The sequence below is a fragment of the Tachyglossus aculeatus genome, chromosome 6 (genome assembly GCF_015852505.1).
Source record: "Tachyglossus aculeatus isolate mTacAcu1 chromosome 6, mTacAcu1.pri, whole genome shotgun sequence".
NCBI classification, from domain to species: Eukaryota; Metazoa; Chordata; class Mammalia; order Monotremata; family Tachyglossidae; genus Tachyglossus; species Tachyglossus aculeatus.
This window is the reverse complement of record NC_052071.1, coordinates 46,668,277-46,691,026: the sequence shown is the minus strand read 5'-3', so window position 1 is coordinate 46,691,026 and position 22,750 is coordinate 46,668,277. Positions and strand designations below refer to the sequence as shown.

The 22,750-nt window shown below is 43.0% G+C and overlaps 1 protein-coding gene across 1 annotated transcript; it reads right to left on the bottom strand.

Moving 5' to 3' along the window:
• Positions 1–718: 718 nt before the first annotated feature.
• Positions 719–22,518, bottom strand: LOC119929970. Its single transcript, XM_038748361.1, has 5 exons — positions 22,414–22,518; positions 17,191–17,616; positions 10,920–11,018; positions 8,066–8,112; positions 719–1,874 (listed from the first exon to the last, which is right to left on the bottom strand). Exons 1-5 carry the CDS (start codon positions 22,463–22,465, stop codon positions 1,725–1,727), a joined length of 774 nt encoding a protein of 257 aa, XP_038604289.1. The 5' UTR covers positions 22,466–22,518; the 3' UTR covers positions 719–1,724.
• Between the last annotated feature and the right edge of the window lie 232 nt (positions 22,519–22,750).

Below are 22,750 nucleotides of genomic sequence, written 5' to 3'. Positions count from 1 at the left end.
AGAGAAAAAGTAAAATATGACTAGATTCATTTTAGTCTCTCTTAAAGTCAAAGTGTGGCCTCCACAGCTATAGAAAGCATAGACTTTACCCTCCCTGATTTCACTCTTCCTACCCTCTCAAGTAGTAAAATGACAACATTTATTAAGCATTGTGTGCAAACACTCTGTAAAATACAAAATAATCACACTGGACACAGGTCTCCCACACAGGGCTCAGGGAGAAAAATGATTTTATCCTGATTTTACAAATAGAAAACTGAGGCATGGCAAGTGAAGTGACATGCCCAAAGTCACAAGACAGGCCCGTGGTAGAAACAAGAATAGCATTTAGGTCTCCAGACTCCATGTCCTGGGCTCTTTCCCTTAGACAACACTGCTTCTCTTGACTTTTTTCAAGGGACCCTCTCCACTTTTTCAGCCCCCAACACACAACTCCCAAACTCGTGGCTTAGTGGATACAGCAAGGACCTGGGATTCAGAAAGACCTGGTTTCTAATTCAGGCTCCACCAATTGTCTGCTGTGCGACCTTGGGCAAGTTATTTAATTTTTCTGCGCTACGGTTGCTTCATCTGTAAAATGGGAAGCCATGTAAGAGTGTGAGCCCCATGTGGAACAGGAACCTGATTAACTTGTACTTACCCCACTACTTGGGGTACTTGGAACAGTACTTGGAATATACTAGGCACTTAACAATTATCATAGTTATTATTAGCCCAGTCCCTAAACACCTGATAGTTCATGTTCAAGAGTGGGTTAGGAATAAAAAATGTGAACTGGTGGTGCCAGAAGGAGGGGGTTGCTGTCCATTGTCCTCTGCCAAGGCTATCCCAATTTGTCTCTCCCCCAGCTGCTTGGGTTTTTCCATTTACAAACTTCTGAGAATGATTTTGTAAGGCTCCACCTTACCAGCCTCGCCCTAGGAGTTCACATGCGTTCCGGAATTTTTGGCCTTGTGATGGCATCCTTGGCCTGGCTCTCACTTGGATTGGGAGTGGCCTGATTGACAGACTGTAAGCTCTCTAGACTGTAAAACTCATTGTGGGCAGAGAATGTGTCTATTATATTTTACTTTCCCAAGCACTTAGTACAGTGCTCTGCACACAGGAAGCACTCAATAAATACAATTGAATGAAACAATGAATGATAGCTAGCGGATACCACCCTTCTTTGCTCAAATTTGTTGTTTGTAAGGGTTTGCAATCTACACGTGTTCTCTGGCTTGGAAGAGACCACTTTTCTCCTCTGTTCTCTGTGGGAGGAACAGTTTCTCCCCTCCCCCACCACCCGATTCCCCCCAAGTACAGTTTCCCTTCATTCACGGCCCACTGGGTATCAACGCTATGGTCTTTGAAAGTTTAGAAAGAAAATAGCAATAGCCCTAGTTTCTGTACACACAGTCATCGCACACACACACACACACACACACACACACACACACACACACACTTCATATGAGAAGTTAGAGGAGAGTCTGTTTTGGATTAATATTAATTTAAGTCTAGTGGAGTGGGTTAATGGATTAAGGTCTGATGAGGGTTAAACTATGACTAACCCATCCATCACTTCTGCAGCCATCTTCCCAGTTTGTTGCCAGGCATTTATCTTTGCCCTGTGCAGATTGGGGCAAGAAACAGGTGTTTTCACAGACTGGAGGCATATAGATTTAGCCAAAGAACCTCTAGGCCCTTCTCAATCTTGAGGCCAACTGCATTGACTACGGCTGTTAGTACTCAACTGGCAGCTGGATGGTTGAATACAAAGTCAGTTGATCTGGAGCGGGATGGTATTTCATCTGGTCTTCTCTAATTGTTTCATAAATTGCATCAGGTCCAGGTGGAAGGTTTTCTAGGCGGAGTTCTTTGGGACCTGGTTCCTAGATTAAAACACAAAGTGGAAGTGGGCACCCAGTTCCTTTGAATTTATTTTTTTAGAGAAAGTGAGGGCCCTCCCCAACCTCTCTCACCCCAGAACTGAGAAGGACAGGGCAATTGCATGAGCAGTTTGGGTTTGACTCAATCAATCAATCAATCAATCAGTCATTCGTATTTATTGAGCACTTACTGTGTGCAGAGCACTGTACTAAGTGCTTGGGAAGTACAAGTCAGCAACACATAGAAACAGTCCCTACCCAACAGCAGGCTCACAGTCTAGAAGGGGGAGACAGAGAACAAAACCAAACATACTAACAAAATAAGATAAATAGAATAGATATGTACAAGATAAATAAATAAATAAATAGAGTAATAAATATGTACAAACATATATACATATATACAGGTGCTGTGCGGAAGGGAAGGAGGAAAGATGGGGGAGATGGAGAGGGGGACGAGGGGGAGAGGAAGGAAGGGGCTCAGTCTGGAAAGGTCTGAAATGTGAAAGACTCACATCCTCTCCTGAGCCTACAACCCACACTGGGCCATGGGGTCATGTTGAGCATTGAAACATGTGAGGTCTGCATTAGAGTCTTAGGAATCTTCCCAGATTCGCTCCCAGAGGCACTGAGACACACAGGGGAATGCCAGGAAATGGAAGTGAAGTTGGATTGTTCAGGAGGACCAAGAACTAGGAAAGATTTGTCATGGCAAAGTCAGACAAGCACAAGAAGAAAGTGACAGAAACTCTTAGATCTGGAGATAGGTAGATACAGTAAAGGATGACCCTTCCAGGACCAATAGTAGTTATTTAGTGTATCTACCTACTTGATAATAATAATAATATTAGTATTTATTAAGTGCTTACTATGTGCCAAGCACTGTTCTAAGCACTGGGGTAGATACAAGGCAATTAGGATGTCCCACATGGGGCTTACAGTCTTCATCCACATTTTACAGATGAGGTAACTGAGGCACAGAGAAGTTAAGTGACTTTCCCAAGGTCACACAGCTGACAAATGCAAGTTCATATAGTCCTTCCAAATAGGACTATATGAACCATCCTGGAGGAGAGGAAGGGGATTCTCCAAACCCGCTCCATAACCTCTCCCAGTTCATAGCCCTCACAAGCAGGAATTTTTCTCTTTCATCTGAATTAAAATCCTTTATCATTCAGTGTTTCTGTACTTGGGGAACATGGAGAAAAATGGAAGAGTGTTGGGGCCTGTCACATGCTGGAAGACCATTATTAAGTTTTTCCTCAGCCTACTGTTTGGGTCCAGTCATTTTAGTACCTTTTAACCTATCCTCAGAGATTTCCTTATAGATTTCATTTTTCAATCCTTCATTCAATCATATTTATTGAGTGCTAACTGTGTGAAGAACACTGTACTAAGCGCTTGGGAAATGCAATTCAGCAACAGATATTCATATTTCTGGTTCTCATTCATCTTCACCTTCTTATTCATCTTTCTCCACCTTTTTGGTTCTTGAACTTCCACATCCAGGTTTATATATGGAGCTTAAAACAATCAAGGGTCTGACTGAGCTAAATGTAGTAAGAGAACTACTTCACAATGTTTAAAGTTAGTGTTCAGGAGCCCATTTTATGTTTTAAAGTCAGTTCTTACAATGTTGTTCATGGCCCACTATGATCCCTAGATCTTTTCCAACTAAGAAGAAGAATAATTGTAGCATTTGTTAAGCCCTTAGTATGTGCCGAGCACTGTTTCAAGCACTGGGGTAGATGCAAGATAATCAGGTGGAACACCATCCCTGTCCCTGTGAACCCCAGTCTAACTAGGAAGAACAAGTATTGAATCTCCATTGTACCGATGAGGAAATAGAGACACAGAAAAATTAAATGACTTCCCCACAGTAGCACAATAGGCAAGTAGCAGAGCCAGGATGAGAACCCAGGTGCTCTGACTCCCAGACCTATATTCTTTCCACTAAGTCATGCTGGTCCTCCCTTGATCAGTTCCCCCCATGATATAATTGTGCCTTTAATTTTCCCCAACGACTAGTTCTGTTCTGCTCCTGCTGAACTGTATTTGTTTTCTGATTATTTCTCCAAGGCCATTTTGAAACCTGATTCTATTCCCTGGTTACCTTCATTTGGTGACTTTTTAAACAGATTCAGATCCACATCCGTGGCTAGAAATGTTAATAATCACAATAATAATTGTGGTATTTGCTAAGTGTTCACTATGTGTCAAGCACTGGGTTAGATACAATATAAGCAGATGGGCCACAGTTCCTGTCTCACAGTTCCTCCTCCCTAAGGAGAAGGGATAACTGGTATGCAATTCACATTCTACAGATGAAGAAACTGAGTCATGGAGCAGTGAGATGACTTGCCCAAGGTCACCCAGCAGGCAACTGGAGGAGTCAGCATTAGAACCTACATCTCCCGACTCACAAGTCCTTGCTCTTTACACTAGCCTGTGTTACTTCTCTTGTTCAGTACACTGCTCAACACATTTCAACCAATCTTTCTTGTTCTGATCCTGTACTTCCCAAGCATTTAGTACAATGCTCTGCACACAGTAAGTGCTCAATAAATACGATTGAATGAATGAATGAATGAATAACTACCCTTTGGTCCCTTTAGTATTAGAATGTAAGATTTTCAAGGGTAGGGACTATGTCTTTTTACTTGAATTTTGCTCTCCCAAGAACCTAGAATACTGTTCTGCTCATTTCAAAAGGTGTTCAATAAACACTAGTAATAGCAGTAGTAGTAGTAGTAGTAGTAGTAGTAGTAGTAGTAGTAGTAGTAGTAGTAGTATTTATTAAAGTGCCTACTGTGTGCAGAACACTGTAATAAGCACTGGGAAAGATCACCCAGGTGGAAATTAGACACAGTCCCCGGCCCTCAGGAGCTCATATTCAGAAAATTAAAAATGGGGAGAGGGAACTGGGTAAAGACCCATAAGAAAAAATGAAATAAAACACTAAGGCAGCAGAAAGACAACCAAGATCTATAGGGTTTGTGGCTAGAGGAGCGGAATTTCAGTCACCTTGCAGCTCAGAGTCCACAGTTGCAAACACAATCAAATGAATGTTTGCCAAGTTTGCCATGGACTGATAGAGAAGTCCAAGCCCATGTTTAAATACAAAAATGTGGGATTGAGGAGAGCTATCATTCTACTTCTCCGAGGAACTCAGAGAGGGAGAGGTGGTAGCTGAGAGGCATGTCTGTAATAATAATAGTAATAATAATAATAATAATAATAATAATAATAATAATAATTATGATGGTACGTGTTAAGTGCGTATTATGTGCCAAGCACTGTTCTAAGTGCTGGGAATGCCACTCCAAGTTGCAGAGCTCAGAGGGGGAGATGGGAAACAAGAGAATGCATGTTACTACCCGAGCAAATCTTCAACCCAGACCCCTTTTAACCACTAACATCTCACACAACTCCTAACCCCACTTCTTCCAATTAATATGGTATTTCTTCTCTTTGGGTAAACAACTGAAACCTGGGGTGTTCGCTTTAAAATGTGTATAATGCTTTGACCACAAGCTGTGGGTTTGCTATGTGAACAGAGGCCACAGGCCTTGTTACATCAGCTGCTATTTCTCAAGGGCAGTAAAAGAACAGGCCCCAGAGACCAAAACTCATCTTCCTGGGCAGAAGTGGGATTTCTATTTTGGTACTAGCAGGTTGCGGTCCCTCTTTTCAGTTAAACGGCAACTTCAGGACTGGCCTCAGTGAACAAGAACACAGAACTGACCCTGACATTAACAGTACTTTGGTAATCCCTCACAGCCCGTTGGTGGTGATGATCAGTTTTGAAAGCCCTCTCTCCACCCCCCTGTCACTGTTCTCTTCATGTGACTCTCTCCAAGCCAAGACATATTGTTTGAGGGATTGAGCCATTTTCTCTTGGGTGTCTGGTTGAAAACACCCTCATATTCAGGAACCAAAAGATTCCTTATTTTGCTCCTTCCTGTGCCATGCTTCCACCTCCAGCTTCCTTCATTCTCTGCCCCAGCCGCCTCCTCATGGTGCTCCAGAAGCAAAAAAGGGGAAGAGGTGGCTTCCGGCCTTCCCGCCTGCGTTTGGGGAAAGTCCCTTAGGTGAATCCTCAGCTTGACATTAACCCCATACTGTCACCTCAGGCTTCCCTAGTCCCTGATACTATGGCACACCTCAGATATCCCAGGACAGGTCCAAGGTGGGCACTGGCTGAGGCGGGGCTCAGGGTGTGGGCTATAGAATGAGCATGTCCTGTAAACCTGCATGGCGCAACGGATGAAACAACATGATGTAGTGGATAGAGCACGGGCCTTGGAGTCAGAAGGTTATGGGTTCTAATCCCAGCTCCTCCACTTGTCTGCTGTGTGACCTTGGGCAAGTCACTTCAATTCTCTGGGCCTCAGTTACCTCATCTGTAAAATGGAGATCGAGACTGTGAGCCCCATGTGGGACAGGGACAGTGTCCAACCTGATTTGCTTGAATCTACCCCACCACTTAGTTCAGTGCCTGTCACATAAGTGCTTAACAAATCCCAATATTATTTAAATATTATTACTTAATAATAATAATAAACAAAAATTCCCCCTCCTTCTTTCCTCTCCTTTCCATCCTCCTCTGGATGGAAAGTAGTTGTAGCAATGATATTTGAGGGGCCACAAGGTATAAAATTCACTAAGCATTTGGGAAAGTACAAGACATGTTCTCTGATGGATAATAATAATAATAATGGCCTTCGTTAAGTGCTTACTATGTGTAAAACACTGTTCTAAGTGTTGGGGTAGATACAGAGTAATCAGGTTGTCCCACATGGGTGCCCCTAGTGAATGGAGGATATTTTGCTGTGAGAAGAGGACGATCTTATCTCTTAACTCTATTGTACTCTCCCAAGTGCTTAGTAGATGCACATTAAAGGTCCACAGTAAATACCTTCGGCAGGTATCCTGGTGTGAGAACACACCATAATGCCCCTGTCCTGAGTGCAAAATTGTACTGCTCCCAAATGCTTAACACAGTGCTCTACCCACAGTAAGAGCTCAATAAATATCATCGACTGATTGAACCTATCTCAGAGCCCAAATCTCATCCCTCAGGATATTAAAGTGAGGTTTTCTGCTATGAGGAATTAGTTGGCCATTTTGCTGGCTTAGAATAGAATCTAATTTGGCCTTCTAATCAATCAATCAATCAACCAACAGTATGCATGCACTGTATTAAGCTCTTGGGAAGGTACAAAGGCTCAGTGAATGGAATTTACTCAGTGTATATGTGTAGAGGATTGTACTAAATGCTTGGAAGAGTAGTCTCATCTTATTTTGGAAAATGAACGGGTATGTTGAGACAATCATCAGTATCCTATCTACCACTAAACATGAGAAATCTATTGTGAGGGTAATATACTGTAATATAATAATTATTGTATTTGATAAGTGCTTACTATGTTCTAGGCACTGTACTAAGAGCTGGGGTGGATACAAGCAAATCAGATTGGACATAGTCCCTGGGCCATGCTGGGCTCACAGTCTTAATCCCCTTTTTACAGATGAGGTAACGGAGGCCCAGAGAAGTGAAGTGATTTGCCCAAGGTCACACAACAGACAAGTGGCTGAGCCAGGATTAGAACTCATGACTCTCTGACCCCCAGGCCTGTGCTCTATCCACTATGCCATGTTGTTTCTCTAATGATTTATACTTATAAATCATATATTATAAATTATTTATTTATATTAATGTCTGTCTCCCCCCTCTAGACTGTAAGCTCATTGTGGGTAGGGAATGTGTCTACCAACTATTTTGCATTGTACTCTCCCAGATGTCTAGTACAGTGCTCTGCACACACTAAGGAATCAATAAATACGATTGATTGAATGAATTAATTAATAAATACCATTGAGGATGATGGAGGTGGAACGGTGAAAATGGTGCTTGGCATTGTGGGCAACAAATGCTACCAACTCTGTTGTATTGTACCCTCCCAAGTGCTTAGTACAGTGTTTAAGTGCTCAATAAATGACATTGATTGATTACCGTGCTGTAGAATGTGAACTTTCCATAACTACAATTGAAAAGGATTGATTTTCAATTATCAATCACACTCACACATACAATGCATTCTCACTGCCAGGAGCATCTTTGTTGGTCCCCCAAAAGACCTCTATTTATTCACCACCACACAGTGCTAATCCAGAATACCAGCAGGTCTTACCTTTCTTTGCTTTATTGTCTTAGTCTCCATTGCTAGCTTTGCACAAACTGTAGAAAGATTAAACAAAAGATGAGTGATAGAGTGGCATACACTCTACAGTGGCATATACATCAGGCAGAAACTCCTCACCCTTGGCTTCAAGGCTCTCCATCACCTCGCCCAATCCTACCTCACCTCCCTTCTCTCCTTCTACAGCCCACCCCGCACCCTCTGCTCCTCTGCCGTTAATCTCCTCCCCGTGCCTCATTCTCGCCTGTCCCGCCGTCGACCCCCGGCCCACGTCATCCCCTGGCCTGGAATGCCCTCCCTCCCAACATCTGCCAAGCTAGCTCTCTTCCTCCCTTCAAGGCCCTACTGAGAGCTCACCTCCTCCAGGAGGCCTTCCCAGACTGAGCCCCCTCCTTCCCCTCTCTATCCCCCCTTGCCTTACCTCCTTCCCTTCCCCACAGCACCTGTATATATGTATATATGTTTGTACGTATTTATTACTCGATTTATTTATTTATTTTATTTGTACATATCTGTTCTATGTATTTTATTTTGTTAATATGTTTTGTTTTGTTCTCTGTCTCCCCCTTCTAGACTGTGAGCCCACTGTTGGGTAGGGACCATCTCTATATGTTGCCAATTTGTACTTCCCAAGCACTTAGTACAGTGCTCTGCACACAGTAAGCGCTCAATAAATACGATTGATTGATTGATTGTTACATATTCTGTTGTACTGTCCATGTTCTATTTCATGTTCCATGTTCATATCTGTTCTATTTATTTTATTTTGTTAATGCGTTTTGTTCTCTGTCTCCCCCTTCTAGACAGTGAGCCCATTGTTGGGTAGGGACCGTCTCTATATGTTACCAACTTGTACTTCCCAAGCGCTTAGTACAGTGCTCTGCACACAGTAAGTGCTCAATAAATACAATTGATTGATTGATTGATACATATTCTGTTGCACTGTCTTCAGTTCATGTATGCCACCTCGGGTGACAGAAAAATTGCGGATCAGTTATCCAAATGTGTTGCCTATTTAGACCGGTCTGATCCTTGTACATTTTGGGTAAAAGAGGGGACACTGTAGAATCACCTTGTTCTCACAGAGTTGCTAACACCATTTAGCATTCTACATCTTCTTCCTGCTTTTTATCACATATTGAGGTTCCAGCACTGTACTAAGCACTGAGATATTAAGCAAGCTAATCAGGTTGGACACAGTCGATGTCCTTCCTGGGCTCACAGTCTTAATCCATATTTTACAAATGAGGTAACTGAGGCACAGAGAAGTGAAGTGACTTGCCCAAAGTCACACAGCAGGTAAGTGGCAAAGCCAGGATAAGAACCCAGGTCTTTCTGACTCCCAGTCCCTTGCTCTATCCCCTAAGTCACACTGCTTCTCTAACCTAGTATACTGTTTTGCCCTTCCTAGCAAACTCCCCTTAATCAAGTTTTCCCTGCCTATTTGCTCCTAGCCACTGGAGGTGTTTCTCCTTCCAAACAGAGACCAAAACCTGTGGAATTTGGGGGGTGATGGGGAGGAGAGATGAATGGGTGATGACAAACGGTGGGAATCAGTAAGTTGGCACACCCTAGCAATGACTCCATATCCTGATAGGGATCCAGTGTCTCCCAGACACAGAATGCAGGGTCTTAGGGATGAACCTGTCTTTCCATGGCTATCCAATTCAAATATCTCCAATTATGGCCAGTTTTCTGGAGCTCCTTTGCCCGAAGGGGAAAAAGGAATCTTCTGGGCCCTTTCAATTGACTTTATTGTTTTTCCTCTCCTCCTCCCCACCCCCCATCTGCCCAACCTCCTTCCCCTCCCCACAGCACTTATATATATTTGTACAGATTTATTACTCTATTTTACTTGTGCATATTTACTATTTTATTTATTTTGTTAATGATTTTGACTCCTGTCTACATGTTTTGTTTTTTTGTCTGTCTCTCCCCTGTAGACTGTGAGCCCGTTGTTTGGTAGGGACCATCTCTATATGTTGCTGACTTGAACTTCCCAAGCGCTTAGTACAGTGTTCTGCACACCATAACCGCTCAATAAATATGATTGAATGAATGAATGAATCACAAGAGTCACTGATTTGGGCAATCCTGTTGGACACTCTCCTGTTGGATAATAATGAAAATAAAAGAATAAAAATAATAATAACTGTGGTATTTGTTAAGTGTTTACAACATGTCAAGCAATGTGGTAGATTCAAGACAATCAGGTCAGACACAATATCCCTCTACCACATAGCGCTCACAGTCTAAATAGCCAGAAATAGGATTTAATCCCCATTTTCCAGGTGAGAAAACTGTGGCACAAAGTTAAGAGACTTGCCTGAGGTCACAAAGCAGGCAAGTAGCAGAATTGAGATTAGAAACCAGGTCTTCTGACTTCCAGGGCGTGTTCTTTCCACTAGTCCACACACTCTGCTGTCCCCAGATAAAGATCTTAATTTTTCAGTTGTTTGCATAATAACCACTTCTCTCAGTACCTCAACAATCATTGTAATTATTTCTTAAAAAAAATTTAGGATGTTCAAATGGGGCTCTGTGTAACCACAACCTATCAAGGAAGTTAGATTAGGGTCAGTCACCTCTAACTCACTACCCTGGGCCATTCTTCAAGGACTGCCCTGGTTTGGCTTTTTCTAAATAATTTAGGAAGCATCAGAAACCCAGATGCCAGCTCAACTCATTATGCTTCACCTCCATTTTTTATTTTATTTCTTTTCTTTTCATCATTAGCATCACTAGCATCACAGCTGTTATCCCATCATCTTTAGCAAAATCTACGTGACCTTCCAGCATTTGTAGGGCTCATTGCAAAAAAATCAAAGACAGCTGATCCACTCACCTCTGTGGCTTTGGCAGCCCAACAGAAATAGCAGGAGAATGAGGATGATGAAAATACAGCAGATCCCAACAATGAGGCCCAAAGTCAGGGCATTGCTTCCTAAGAAGAAAATATTGTGCTCTTTGAGTACTTCACTTGGTATATTTATTTTTCAAAAAGAAATATAGACATCCATATGTGCGTGCGTTCAAATGGATACCCAATCAATAAATCAGTAGCATTTTCTAAGTCCTTACTGTTTGTAAAAGCATCATACAAGACAATTTGAAGAGTGCAGGTGAAGTTCAAGACACATTCCTTGCCTTAGAGGACTTACAAGCTAATACTAGAGATAGGCAGACACAAATTCACAAATAGTGGAAACAGGGGAATATATAGAATGCAATCGTGGAGTATAGGAGAATGGAATAGTGAGTGAGAATTAACATAAATTAATATGTACAAACATGCTAAGGAAAAGTGTATGAGCAGAAAAGAACTCTTCTTTCTGGCCTCCCATCCTCCAGCCTCTCCCCGGCCTAATCTATACTACGTGCTGCTGCGCAGAAATATCACTCAGCCCACATCTCTCCTATCCTCAAAACCCTCCGATGGCTTCCTGTGTCCCTCTGTCTCAAACAAAAACACCTCATAATCAGCTTCAAGGCAAACCACGATCTGGCCCCAGTTTACTTCTCTGCTTTCTATATCTGCTAGTCTCTAACTCACTTTCTTCTTTCCTGGCTCTAGGCTGTAAGCTCCCTATGGTTAGTGAATGTGTCTATCGGCTCTGTTGTATTGTACTTCCCAAGTTCTTAATACAGTGTTCTGCATGCAGTTAGGACTCAATAAATGCCCCTGACTGACTGATTCTTTTCTCCCAAGCCAGCCTTCTAGCTATGTCTGATCCTTGAATCTTGCTCCTCTGCCCCCTGGGCACACTGTTCACCCAGCATGAAACTCCCTTCCTCCCTGCATCAAACTGGTCACAACTTTCCCCACATTCAAAACTTTCCTAAATTCTTGCTTCCTCCAACAAGCCTTTCCCAATTATTATTAATAATAATAATAATAATAATAGTATTTGTTAAGTGCTTACTATGTGCCAAGCACTGTTCTAAATGCTGGGGTAGATACAAGGTAATCAGGTTGTCCCTCATGGGGCTCACAGTCTTAATCCCCATTTTACAGAAGAGATAACTGAGGCACAGAGGAGGTAAGTGACTTGCCCACGGTCACAGAGCAGACAAGTGGCAGAGACAGGATTAGAACCTGCATCCTCTGACTACCAAGCCTGGGCTCTTTCCACTAAACCATGCTAATTTCCCAGAACCCCGAGCTCTATCACCCCTTCAGCCAACTTGAGAGCTTATAAACCTATTTATAACCTTCTCAGCATTCAGGTTATATGCATTCAGTTATTAATTTTGACCACTCTAGTTGTAAGCATTTTAGCTTGTAAGTGTAAGCTTCTTATGGGCACTCTGTCACTTCTTTATTGTGTATTTCCCGAGCACCTAGTACAGCGCAAAGCAGCAAGTGGACTCTAATACTACCATTACTGCCCTTGAGCAACTCCAGACAACACAGAATGGAAGCTTCCTTGTCCTGACGGTTTCATATATGAGTTCTTTTTCCCAAGATTTTAATTTTGAAGTGGTTCAGGTGTTAAGCCTATGCTCAATGATGTTCAAATAAATTCCATTTCAGGAGACTAGGTCTGCTACAGCTGCTTTTATCAAAAGTGATTGAACACCCAGGAGAGAGAAAGAGAGAAAACAAGAGAGAGGGAGAGAGAGAAAGGAAAAAAAAGCAGGAAAGTTAGTTCTATCACAAGATAGAGAATGAAATAGATATATTACTGAAACCTCCTCTCCGAAGTGTGTTTATAACAGGATTTTGTTTTTTGAGAATGCCATTGAGATGCTACTTGTCCCCAATCCTGAATTAATGAACACATTAGCAAGCATGGGGATCTACGCAGCAAGCCAGGCTAATACAAGAGTTACTGGGATACAGCCAACTTTAATTGTGAATCACCTGCTTATATAAATCCATTAGTTATCTAAAACAGGTTATTCTCAGCCTTAGGTACCACAGCAAGAACTATAGTAGTTTATTTAAGTAGCTTGGATGGAGAACTTCCAAAAGTATAGCTAATAGTTCCTGAAACAGTGGTTTAAATGCACTAGTTCATCATCATTATCAGTAGCATTTATTGAGCACCTACAGCATCCTGAATTCATTCATTCATTTGCATTTATTGAGCACTTACTGTGTGCAGAGCACTGTACTAAGCACTTGGGAAGTACAATTGCTTGCTATATGACCTTGGTGAGTCACTTACTTCTCTGTGCCTCGGTTTCCTCAACTATAAAATGGAGATTAAATACCTGTTCTCCCTTCTACTTAGACTGTGAGTCCCATGTGGGACAAGGGCTGTGTCCTACCTAATTAACTTGTACCTACCCCAGTGCTTAAAACAGTGTTTGATAATAAGTGCTTAAAAATACCATAAAAAAGACCAGGTAAGTCACATGGGGCTCTCAGTTTAAGAGGGATGATCCCTATCTTTAAGAAGCTTGCAATCTAATAGTGGACACAAATTGCCAAATATACAATAAGAAAAAAATTTCAAAAGTAGTTGGTTGTGGTATTTAATAAGCACTTACTGTGTGCCAAACACTGTGCTAAGCACTGGGATAGATTATAAATATATCAGAGCAGGCAAAGTGCCTGCCCCACAAGGAGCTCACCATCTAGATAAAGTTGGAAGACGAAGAGAATGGTAATAATAATGGATTGCAAATAACAAGCAAGAAGCTCAACCAGGCAAGAGTGCAATGTCAAGCAAATAAAACATTGGATCTGGAAGATGAAAGTCCTTAAACTTCCTACTGTGATAGGTAAACAGTCTTTAGCTAGATAAAAATGATAAACAAAGACAAATCCTTAAACAAACAAATATATAATGAGATATATATGGGAGTGCTCAGATGATAGATGAGACAGCATGACCAGGAAGGTGGAGATTAGTCAAGGAATGCTTTCTCCTTCTCCAGACTGTAAATTCCCCTCTAGATTGTAGTCTCATTGTGGGCAGGGAACCTGTCTGCAAATTCTGTTGTAATGTGCTCTTCCAAGAGCTTAGTACAGTGCTGTGCACATAGTAAGTTCTCAATAAATATGATTGATTGATTAATTTCTCCAGATGGTGAGTTTTTAGGAGAAAATTGTTTTGTCAACTGTAACTATTCAGGGCTTTTGCAGATAGGAGTGAAGTTCTTTGATCATCTTTTTAGGTATAAGAATGGGAAAAACCTGAAGCTGAGAGGCTATAAAGAAGCTGCTCCTTCCGTAACCCAGCTAGCGGGTGGGGTGGGGGTAGGGAGGAAGTGATATGGGCTTCAACCAAGGTGGTAGCAAAGATGGAGAGGAAGGAGCAGATCTTTGAAATACTATAGAATGAAAGAAACACTCGGTGTTGTCTGGAAAAGATTTGATCAAAGTATGGGAATAATGTTCTCTGTCAGTCAACTGCATTTATTGAGTGCTTACCGTTCACAGCGTACTGTACTAAGCACTTGGGAGAGAGGAGCAGCGTGGCTCAGTGGAAAGAGCATGGGCTTTGGAGTCAGAGATAATGGGTTCAAATCCCAGCTCCTTCAATTGTCAGCTGTGTGACTTTGGGCAAGTCACTTTACTTCTCTGGGTTTCAGTACCCTCATCTGTCAAATGGGTATTAAAACTGTGAGCTCCCCGTGGGAACACCTGACCACCTTGTAACCTCCCCAGCGCTTAGAACAGTGCTTTGCACATAGTAAGCACTTAACATATACCATTATTATTATTATTACAATATGATAATGAACAGACACATTCCCTGACCATAAGTTTATAGTCTACCCCGACCCCAAGAAGGGCCTAGAGAAAAGAGTCTCTGCACTTGCACCACTTGAGAAGTGAAAGGCAGTTCCCAGCTGCCCGTCCCAGGCCTCCAACCCCTCCTCCTCCTCAACTGGGAACAGAAGCTACTTCTTTGGGTCCAATGTGCCTGTGAAAGTGGATCTGTAGTTGGGAGTGGGACAGCTGACTCTCTGGGGGGGGATGGGACCAGGCTGGGGTAACCCAGGCTGACCACCCTGGACCCATAGCTGCTAGATCTCAGCCCTGTTGTCTCCTTGCATTCATTCAATAATAATAATAATAATAATAATAATAATAATAATAATAATAATGGCATTTATTAAGTGCTTACTATGTACAAAGCACTGTTCTAAGCACCGGAGAGGTTACAAAGTGATCAGGTTGTCCCACAGGGGGCTCACAGTCAATCCCCATTTTATAGATGAGGTAACTGAGGTGCAGAAAAGTCAAATGACTTGCCCGAAGTCACAGTGCTGACAATTGGTGGAGCTAGGATTTGAACCCATGACCACTGACTCCAAAGCTCGTGCTCCTTCCACTGAGCCACGCTGCTTCATATTTATTGAGCGCTTACTGTGTGCAGAGTGCAGTACTAAGTGCTTGGAAAGTACAATTCAGCGACAAATAGAGGTAATTCTTACCCAACAATGGGCTTGCAGTCTAGAAAGGGGGAGACAGACAACAAAACAAAACAAGTAAACAGCCGTCAATAGCATCAGTATAAGTAAATAGAATTATGGATATATACACGTCATTAATAAAATAAATAGAATAATATGTACATATATGCACAAGTGCTATAGGGCATGGAGGGGGGTAGAGCAGAGGGAGGGAGTCGGGGTGATGGGGAGGGGAGGAAGAGCAGAGGAAAAGAATGGGCTTAGTTTGGGAATGCCTCCTGAAGGAAGTGAACTTTCAGTAGGGTTTTGAAGGGGGGAAATGTGTTAGTTTGTGGCAGTAGGGAGGGCATTCCAGGCCAGAGGTAGAACATGGGCCAGGGGTCGATGGTGGGACAGGTGAGAATTAGGCACAGTGAGAAGGTTAGTGGCAGACGAGAGGACTGTGCAGGCTGGGCTGTAGAAAGAGAGAAGAGAGGTGAGGTAGGAGGGGGAGGATGCTGGGGGAGGCTCTTTTTCTAATTCCTTCAGAGCCACACATTCCTCACCGTACCATCCCCTTCCTCTCTTCCTTCCTCCCCTCAGTCATGTGTAGGGGCTGTGGAAGCATCTGCTTTTGACTTGGGAAACCAGCTAGTGGAGAGTAGGCAAAACAGGTGCACAAAATTGCATCTGCAACTGCTCCCCCAACATATACCAGCATATAGACTTCCATGGCATAGTGGATAGAGCCCGGGCCTGGAAGTTAGAAGGTCATAGGTTCTGATCTGGGCTCCACCACTTGTCTGCTGTGCAAACTTGGGCAAGTTACTTCATTTCTCTGTGCCTTAGTTGCCTCATCTGTAAAATGGGGATTGAGACTGTGAGCCCCACATGGGATAAGGACTGTGTCTAACCCAATTTGCTTGTACCCACCCCAGCAATAAATACAGTGCCTGGTACGTAGTAAATACTTAACAGGTACCACAATTATTATTAATTTAAACCTTTCATGAGCGTATTTGGTTGTAAAAAAAAGTGCATCCAGCTGGATGGCAATCAGCTTGGTGATAGGATTGTATTTCCAAAATATGGTATCTATAGGCAATCTGAAAATATATTGTACAAACTCTTCAAAAGATATAATATATGAAGAACTGACAGGATTCTGGGTCAGACTGAATAACTGAGAGAAGTCAAAGATAACACCAAGATTGTGATCTTTTGGGACAGGGAGGATGGTGGACTTGTCAAGGGGCACAGGACAGTTAGGAAGAAGAGAAGGTTTAGGAGGGAAGATGAGGATGAGGAACTCAGATTGGAGATGTCTTGAAGTCAGAAGGAAATACAGGATTGTGAAACTGTGAGAGATCAGGGCTGCAGATGTGCATTTGGAAATGCATTTGGAAATCATCTTCATAGAAAATATTTAAGCAATGAGTGAGATATACAAAGTTATTTTCTCCATTCTGAAGTCAAATTTTGGTCCTTCAAAAGATATAGATTTATCTGCTGTTTCATGTTTCATTCTATTCTGTGTCCACAATGCTGGCTAAAGTGGTCGAATCTAGTGGCTTCTATTAGTGCAAGATTTAAATTGCATTGGTTTTTCTCTTTTTTTCTCCCCACTTCAACAGCAATGAGACCATGAGACAAAATTGGACCCAGAAGACAGACTCTCACTGCAGACAGCCTTGTCTCCATGGTCTAGGTGGCTGTTTGGTCCTCCCAGCCCACCCCAATTCCCCATCCTCTAACTCACTCTGTACCTGTATTTCTAGGTGGCTTGGTTGCTGCACTTCCTGGCATGGAAGCAGGGGCTGTCACCAACAGCTCGATTACTTCAAACTCACATGCTCCATTAAATGCTACTTTGTAGACTCCAGAGTCATTGAGTGTCAAGTTGTGGAGGAGCACAGAAAGGGTTTCAGGAGACAGTTCCACACGGCCTTGATGGCGTGGACCCTGAGTGAATGACTTGTTGCAACAGTGGGTGGGATTCTCCCAGACACAGCTCAAAGAGCAGTTCTTGACTGTGAGGGAGCCAAGTATTTCGTTCTCATTAAAATACCATCTAATAGCCAGAGGATCAGGAACTGATGAGTTGAATATGAAGCGAAAGGGCAGAAGGACAGACTGACCAACTGTTCCATTGAGTGGAATCTGAGAGCTTCCAGCAAGAACCTTGGGTAATTCTGAAATAAAAAGGACAGCATCATCCAACAGTCTAAAATGATAATTTTAAACATCGTGTATATTCACAGAATTATGACCAGAAATTATTTTTGTTTGTTCATTCATTCATTCAATCCTATTTATTGAGCGCTTACTGTGTGCAGAGCACTCTACTAAGCACTTGGGAAGTACAAGTTGGCAACACATAGAGATGGTCCCTACCCAACAACTGGCTCACAGTCTAGAATGGGGAGACAGACAACAAAACAAAACATGTGAACAGGTGTCAAGTCATCAGAATAAATAGAAGTAAAGCTAGATGCACATCATTAACGAAATGAAATAAATAGAATAGTAAATATGTACAAGTAAAATAGAGTAATAAATCTGTACAAACATATGCACAGATGCTGTGGAAGGGGAAGGAGGTAGGGCGGAGGGATGGGGAGGGGGAGAGGAAGGAGAGGACTCAGACTCGGAGGGCCTCCTGGAGGAGGTGAGCTCTCAGTAGGGTTTTGAAGGGAGGAAGAGAGCTAGTTTGGCGGATGTGTGGAGGGAGGGCATTCCAGGCCAGGGGGAGGACATGGGCCAGGGGTTGACAGCGGGACAGGCAAGAACGAGGCACAGTGAGGAGGTTAGCAGCAGAAGAGCGGAGGGTGCGGGCTGGGCTGTAAAAGGAAAGAAGGGAGGTGAGGTAGGAGGGGGCGAGGTGATGGACAGCCTTGAATACGAGAGTGAGGAGTTTTTGCCTGATGCATAGGTTGACTGGTAGCCACTGGAGATTTTTGAGGAGGGGAGTAACATGCCCAGAGCGTTTCTGCACAAAGATGAGGGGAAGATTTAAGCACATGCTGTTTGTAAAGAGGATTTTCAGGGCTGATGGAAATTCAAAATAACAAAATAATGTCAGGCATGTAAGTGACACAAGTGAGGTCATCAACTACTTGAGTTTTTCACCTTTCTCTAGACCAGTGTTTTAAACCATTTAAGCCTCATTCTCTGAAAGTGAAGAAAACAATGTAGTAGTTTTATCCAAGAGGCTTGAAGCAAGTTCAGATAGTGGTGTGAGAAGTTTCAACTAGTGACACTGGTTAAAAAACTTAGAGCTGACTGGCTGTTGTAGCAATCACAGCACTTTCAGCGTATTGGGACTTAAAACAATTCTGCACAATGAGCCCAATTGCTCTACAGGGAAAGGTTCCCTCTGATTGGAGACAGTGATCACTTGGGGCATCTTCTGGGGTAGAAACTGGCATGGATAATGTACTTTGCACCTGTATATGCGGAATATTCACCCATATCCAATCCATATGCATTAAAGGTCAAGAGCTCCAACCTGACATGATCTGCCTTTCTGTTTATAATTTAGATTACCAAGAAATTCTAGCAGCAGAAAAACCTTCTTAGGCTTCCAGAAGCCCTGGTTGGGAGAACCAGACGGTGTTGATTAAAGGCACACTTCCTCCTAAAGGCCTTCCCCAACTAAGCCCTCATTTCCTATGCAGCATGGCATAGTGAATAGAGATTGGGCCTGGGAGTCAGAAGGTCATGGGTTCTAATCCGTATTCTGCCGTTCATCTGCTGTGTGATCCTGGGCAAGTTACTTCACTTCTCTGGGCCTCAGCTACCTCATTCTCCCTTCTTTGTCACCTCTGAACTTGGATGTGTACTCCTTAAGCATTTGATTTTCACCCCACCCTCTGTCCCACAGCACTTACGTATATATCCTTATACTCTGACATTTCCCTTTCCTGTAATTTATTTTAATGCCTGTCTCACCCTCTAAACTGGAAGCCCATTGTGGGCAGGGATCATGTCTATCAACTTTATTGTTCTCTCCCAAGCTCTCTCAGTACAGTGCTCTGCATACAGTAAGTGTTCAATAATCATCATTGACTGCCATTTATGTGGCTCGTCATAATTGTTAATGACTGAATTTTTCTTAAGGTGTGAAGTCAAGTCTCTCATGGGAGTTATTGGTCCTTCCTAAACTCTGCCTCTCAATTGTTCAGATTTCTTCCCGGGAGATATAAATTGATACTCCACTTGGTTTCTCCTCATTTTATTTCAGGTGAAGAAGTTTGGGGTTTGATGGCTGCCTTTTAAAGAATAATCACTACCGGCTCTTTTCCAGCCCTCACCCTTCCTCACCCAGAAACTTCAATTACCTGCCTTATCCTTTTACAGGGAACATCAGTGAATCAAGTCAGATCAACTGAAGGTATGCAAGTCTCTAATCTGGGTGCTCTTATCATTGTGCCACAGGAAAACAAGATGGAAGGTCCTCTAAGAGTCCCACGGCAAAAGAGCATCCAATCATAGTATCAGACCCAGGTATTTATTCATTCATTCATTCATTCATATTTATTGAGTGCTTACTGTGTGCAGAGCTCTGTACTAAGCACTTGGGAAGTTCAAGTCGGCAACATATAGAGACGGTACCTACCCAACAACGGGCTCACAGTCTAGAAGGGGGAGACAGACAACAAAACAAAACATGTAGACAGTTGTCAAAACCGTCAGAATAAATAGAATTACAGCTATATGCACATCATTAACAAAATAGAGTAGTTATATGTACAAGTAAAATAAATAGAGTAACAAATATGTACAAATATATACAGGTGTGGTGGGGAGGGGAAGGGGGTAGGGCGGGGGGGATGTGGTGGAGGAGAGGAAAAAGGGGGCTCAGTCTGGGAAGGCCTCCTGGAGGAGGTGAGCTCTCAGTAGGGCTTTGAAGGGAGGAAGAGAGCTAGCTTGGCGGATGTGCGGAGGGAGGGCATTCCAGGCCAGGGGGAGGATGTGGGCTAGGGAGCGTGTCTACCAACTCTGTTGTATTGTTTTCTCTCAAGTGCTCAGTTCAGTGCTCTGCACACAGTAAGCACTCAATAGACACCACTGATTGATTTATTGATTTGTCCCTGTTCCAGTTCCTGGTCACAGGACCACCTTCAAGGCATCACCAGGGCAATTGGAACATTAGAGAAGCAACGTGGTCTAGTGGCTACAGCATGGACTTGGGAGTCAAGAGGACCTGGGTTCTAAATCCTACTCTGACACTTGTCTGCTTGAGCAAGTCACTTAATTTCTCAGAGTCTCAGTTACCTCATCTGAAAAATGGGGATTAAGAAACAGAGCCCCATATGGGACATGCACTGCATCCAACCTGATTAGCTTGTGGCTACCCCTGTGTTTAGCACAGTTCTTGGCACATAGTAATCATTTAACAAATACCATTAAAAAAAACTAGGCCACAGGTGGAGACAGTAGCCATATTAAAAACTGCAGGTAAGAAGCAATAGCTTAATGTCATTTAAAATTCTGAAAAATGAGTCCCAACTTGTTAAGTGCCATACACTGTACTAAGCTGTAGAAGCGGCGTGGCTCAGTGGAAAGAGCCCGTGCTTGGGAGTCAGAGGTCATGGGTTTGAATCCCAGCTCCACCACTTGTAAGCTGTGTGACTTTGGGTAAGTCACTTAACTTCTCTGTGCCTCAGCTCCCTCATCTGTAAAATGGGGATGAAGACTGTGAGCCCCACGTGGGACAACTTTGATTACCTTGTATCCCCCCCAGATCTCAGAACAGTGCTTCGGCACATTGTAAGCACTTAACAAATACCAACATTATTATTATTATTATTAAGCTTTGGGGTGGATATAAGCAAATTGCGTTGGACACAGTCCCTGTCTCACATGGGGCTCACAATCTGAATCTCCATTTTACATATGAGGTAACTGAGGCACAGAAGAGTTAGGTGACTTGCCCGAGATAACACAGCAGACAAGTGACAGAGCCAAGATTAGAATCCAGGTCCTTCTGACTCCCAAGTCCATGCTCTATCCACCAGGTTACACTGCGTTTCTACTAGGGAAAGCAGATCCATACATCAGTACCAGGCTAGGCCAGGGCTACACTGTCTAGGCAAAGATGAGTGAAATATATTTGTATATAGCTTAATCTGCCTGTATGGATATATTATGACCTAAAATAGATTTCCAAGTCCCTGCATCATCTGGTTTGGCTGTCTTCACGGCCTGAATTCCCTGAATGACCACTGACTCTCCTCTTCACTTGGGAGCCAAACTCAAGGGTATATCAGTCAAACAATGGTATTTACTGAGTGTTTACTTTGTGAAGGGCACTAACTAAGTGTTAGGGAAAGTGCAGTGCAGCAGAGTTGGTAAACATGATCCTTTCCCACAAAAGAGTTTACAGTCTACAGGGGGAGACAGGCATTAAAGTAGATTACTGATAGTGGAAATACTACAGTACATGGGGACTGAAGTAATCATCTGGGTAGTTTAAGTCAAACTCATCCCTCCCCCCTTGATATTGAGCATCCCTCTTTGATTTGAAATAGGTTGACTGTGCACATTGGCTAAATTATTTGAATAATTGCTCAACTTTCCATTTCACAGTGGCCTTGTATACAGCAGCAACGAATGCATTCTAATCATCAGCACTGCCCAGAGCCACCCTTCAGAAACCTCCCTACCCAAGTCTCCTATACTTTCCACAGAGCCCTGCACCCCAAAGAGAATCAGCCAACTAACTCAGAATCATGTTCATCTTGCACAGTACTGGCACGTAAACTCTTCATAGTGAAACTCTACACCACATCTACCTATAAAAGTCAAAGCTAACTAAATAATCTTTTCATTGTAAGAATTTCAGCTTCTTTTTCCCTCACTAATTGTGAAATAGTTCCAAATAAGTGACCATTAAAGGTAAAATTCCCAGGCTCCAATACTTCGGGGCTGAATTTAGCAGCTCCCACAGTTACGAGGGCCTAGGCTCGGTCTCTCTCCGCACTTACCAAGGAGCAGGAGGAGGAAGGAGAGGCTCCAGTTGCTGGGAGGAAGCTCCATGTCTCCCCGGGAGCAGCAGCTCAGGGCTTGGCCATTACTGGTGCTCTCTGGTGAACCTCTCTGACAGTGTCATCTCAACACACTCAGACCAAGGAGGAGATGGCAACAGGATCACAAGACGTGTGTGTCACTGGCAGATCTCTCTGTAACCCTAAGTCATCTGTAGCTTCACTTCTCTCTTTGTAAAGCAATGGCCTTTTGAGAGCTGTAGGCAGTGCCTTCATCCTGCAGGAGGCATGGAAGCTGTTTCTTAATGAATGCGCTCTTGATCTCCTTCTCTTTCTC

Coding starts and splice junctions, on each gene's coding strand:
- LOC119929970 (XM_038748361.1), bottom strand. CDS start 22,465: ATGGAGCTTCCTCCCAGCAACTGGAGCCTCTCCTTCCTCCTCCTGCTC. Junction 17,617..22,413: donor CTTCCTCCTCCTGCTCCTTG/GTAAGTGCGGAG, acceptor TTTTTATTTCAG/AATTACCCAAGGTTCTTGCT. Junction 1,875..8,065: donor AGACAATAAAGCAAAGAAAG/GTAAGACCTGCT, acceptor GTTTTAATCTAG/GAACCAGGTCCCAAAGAACT.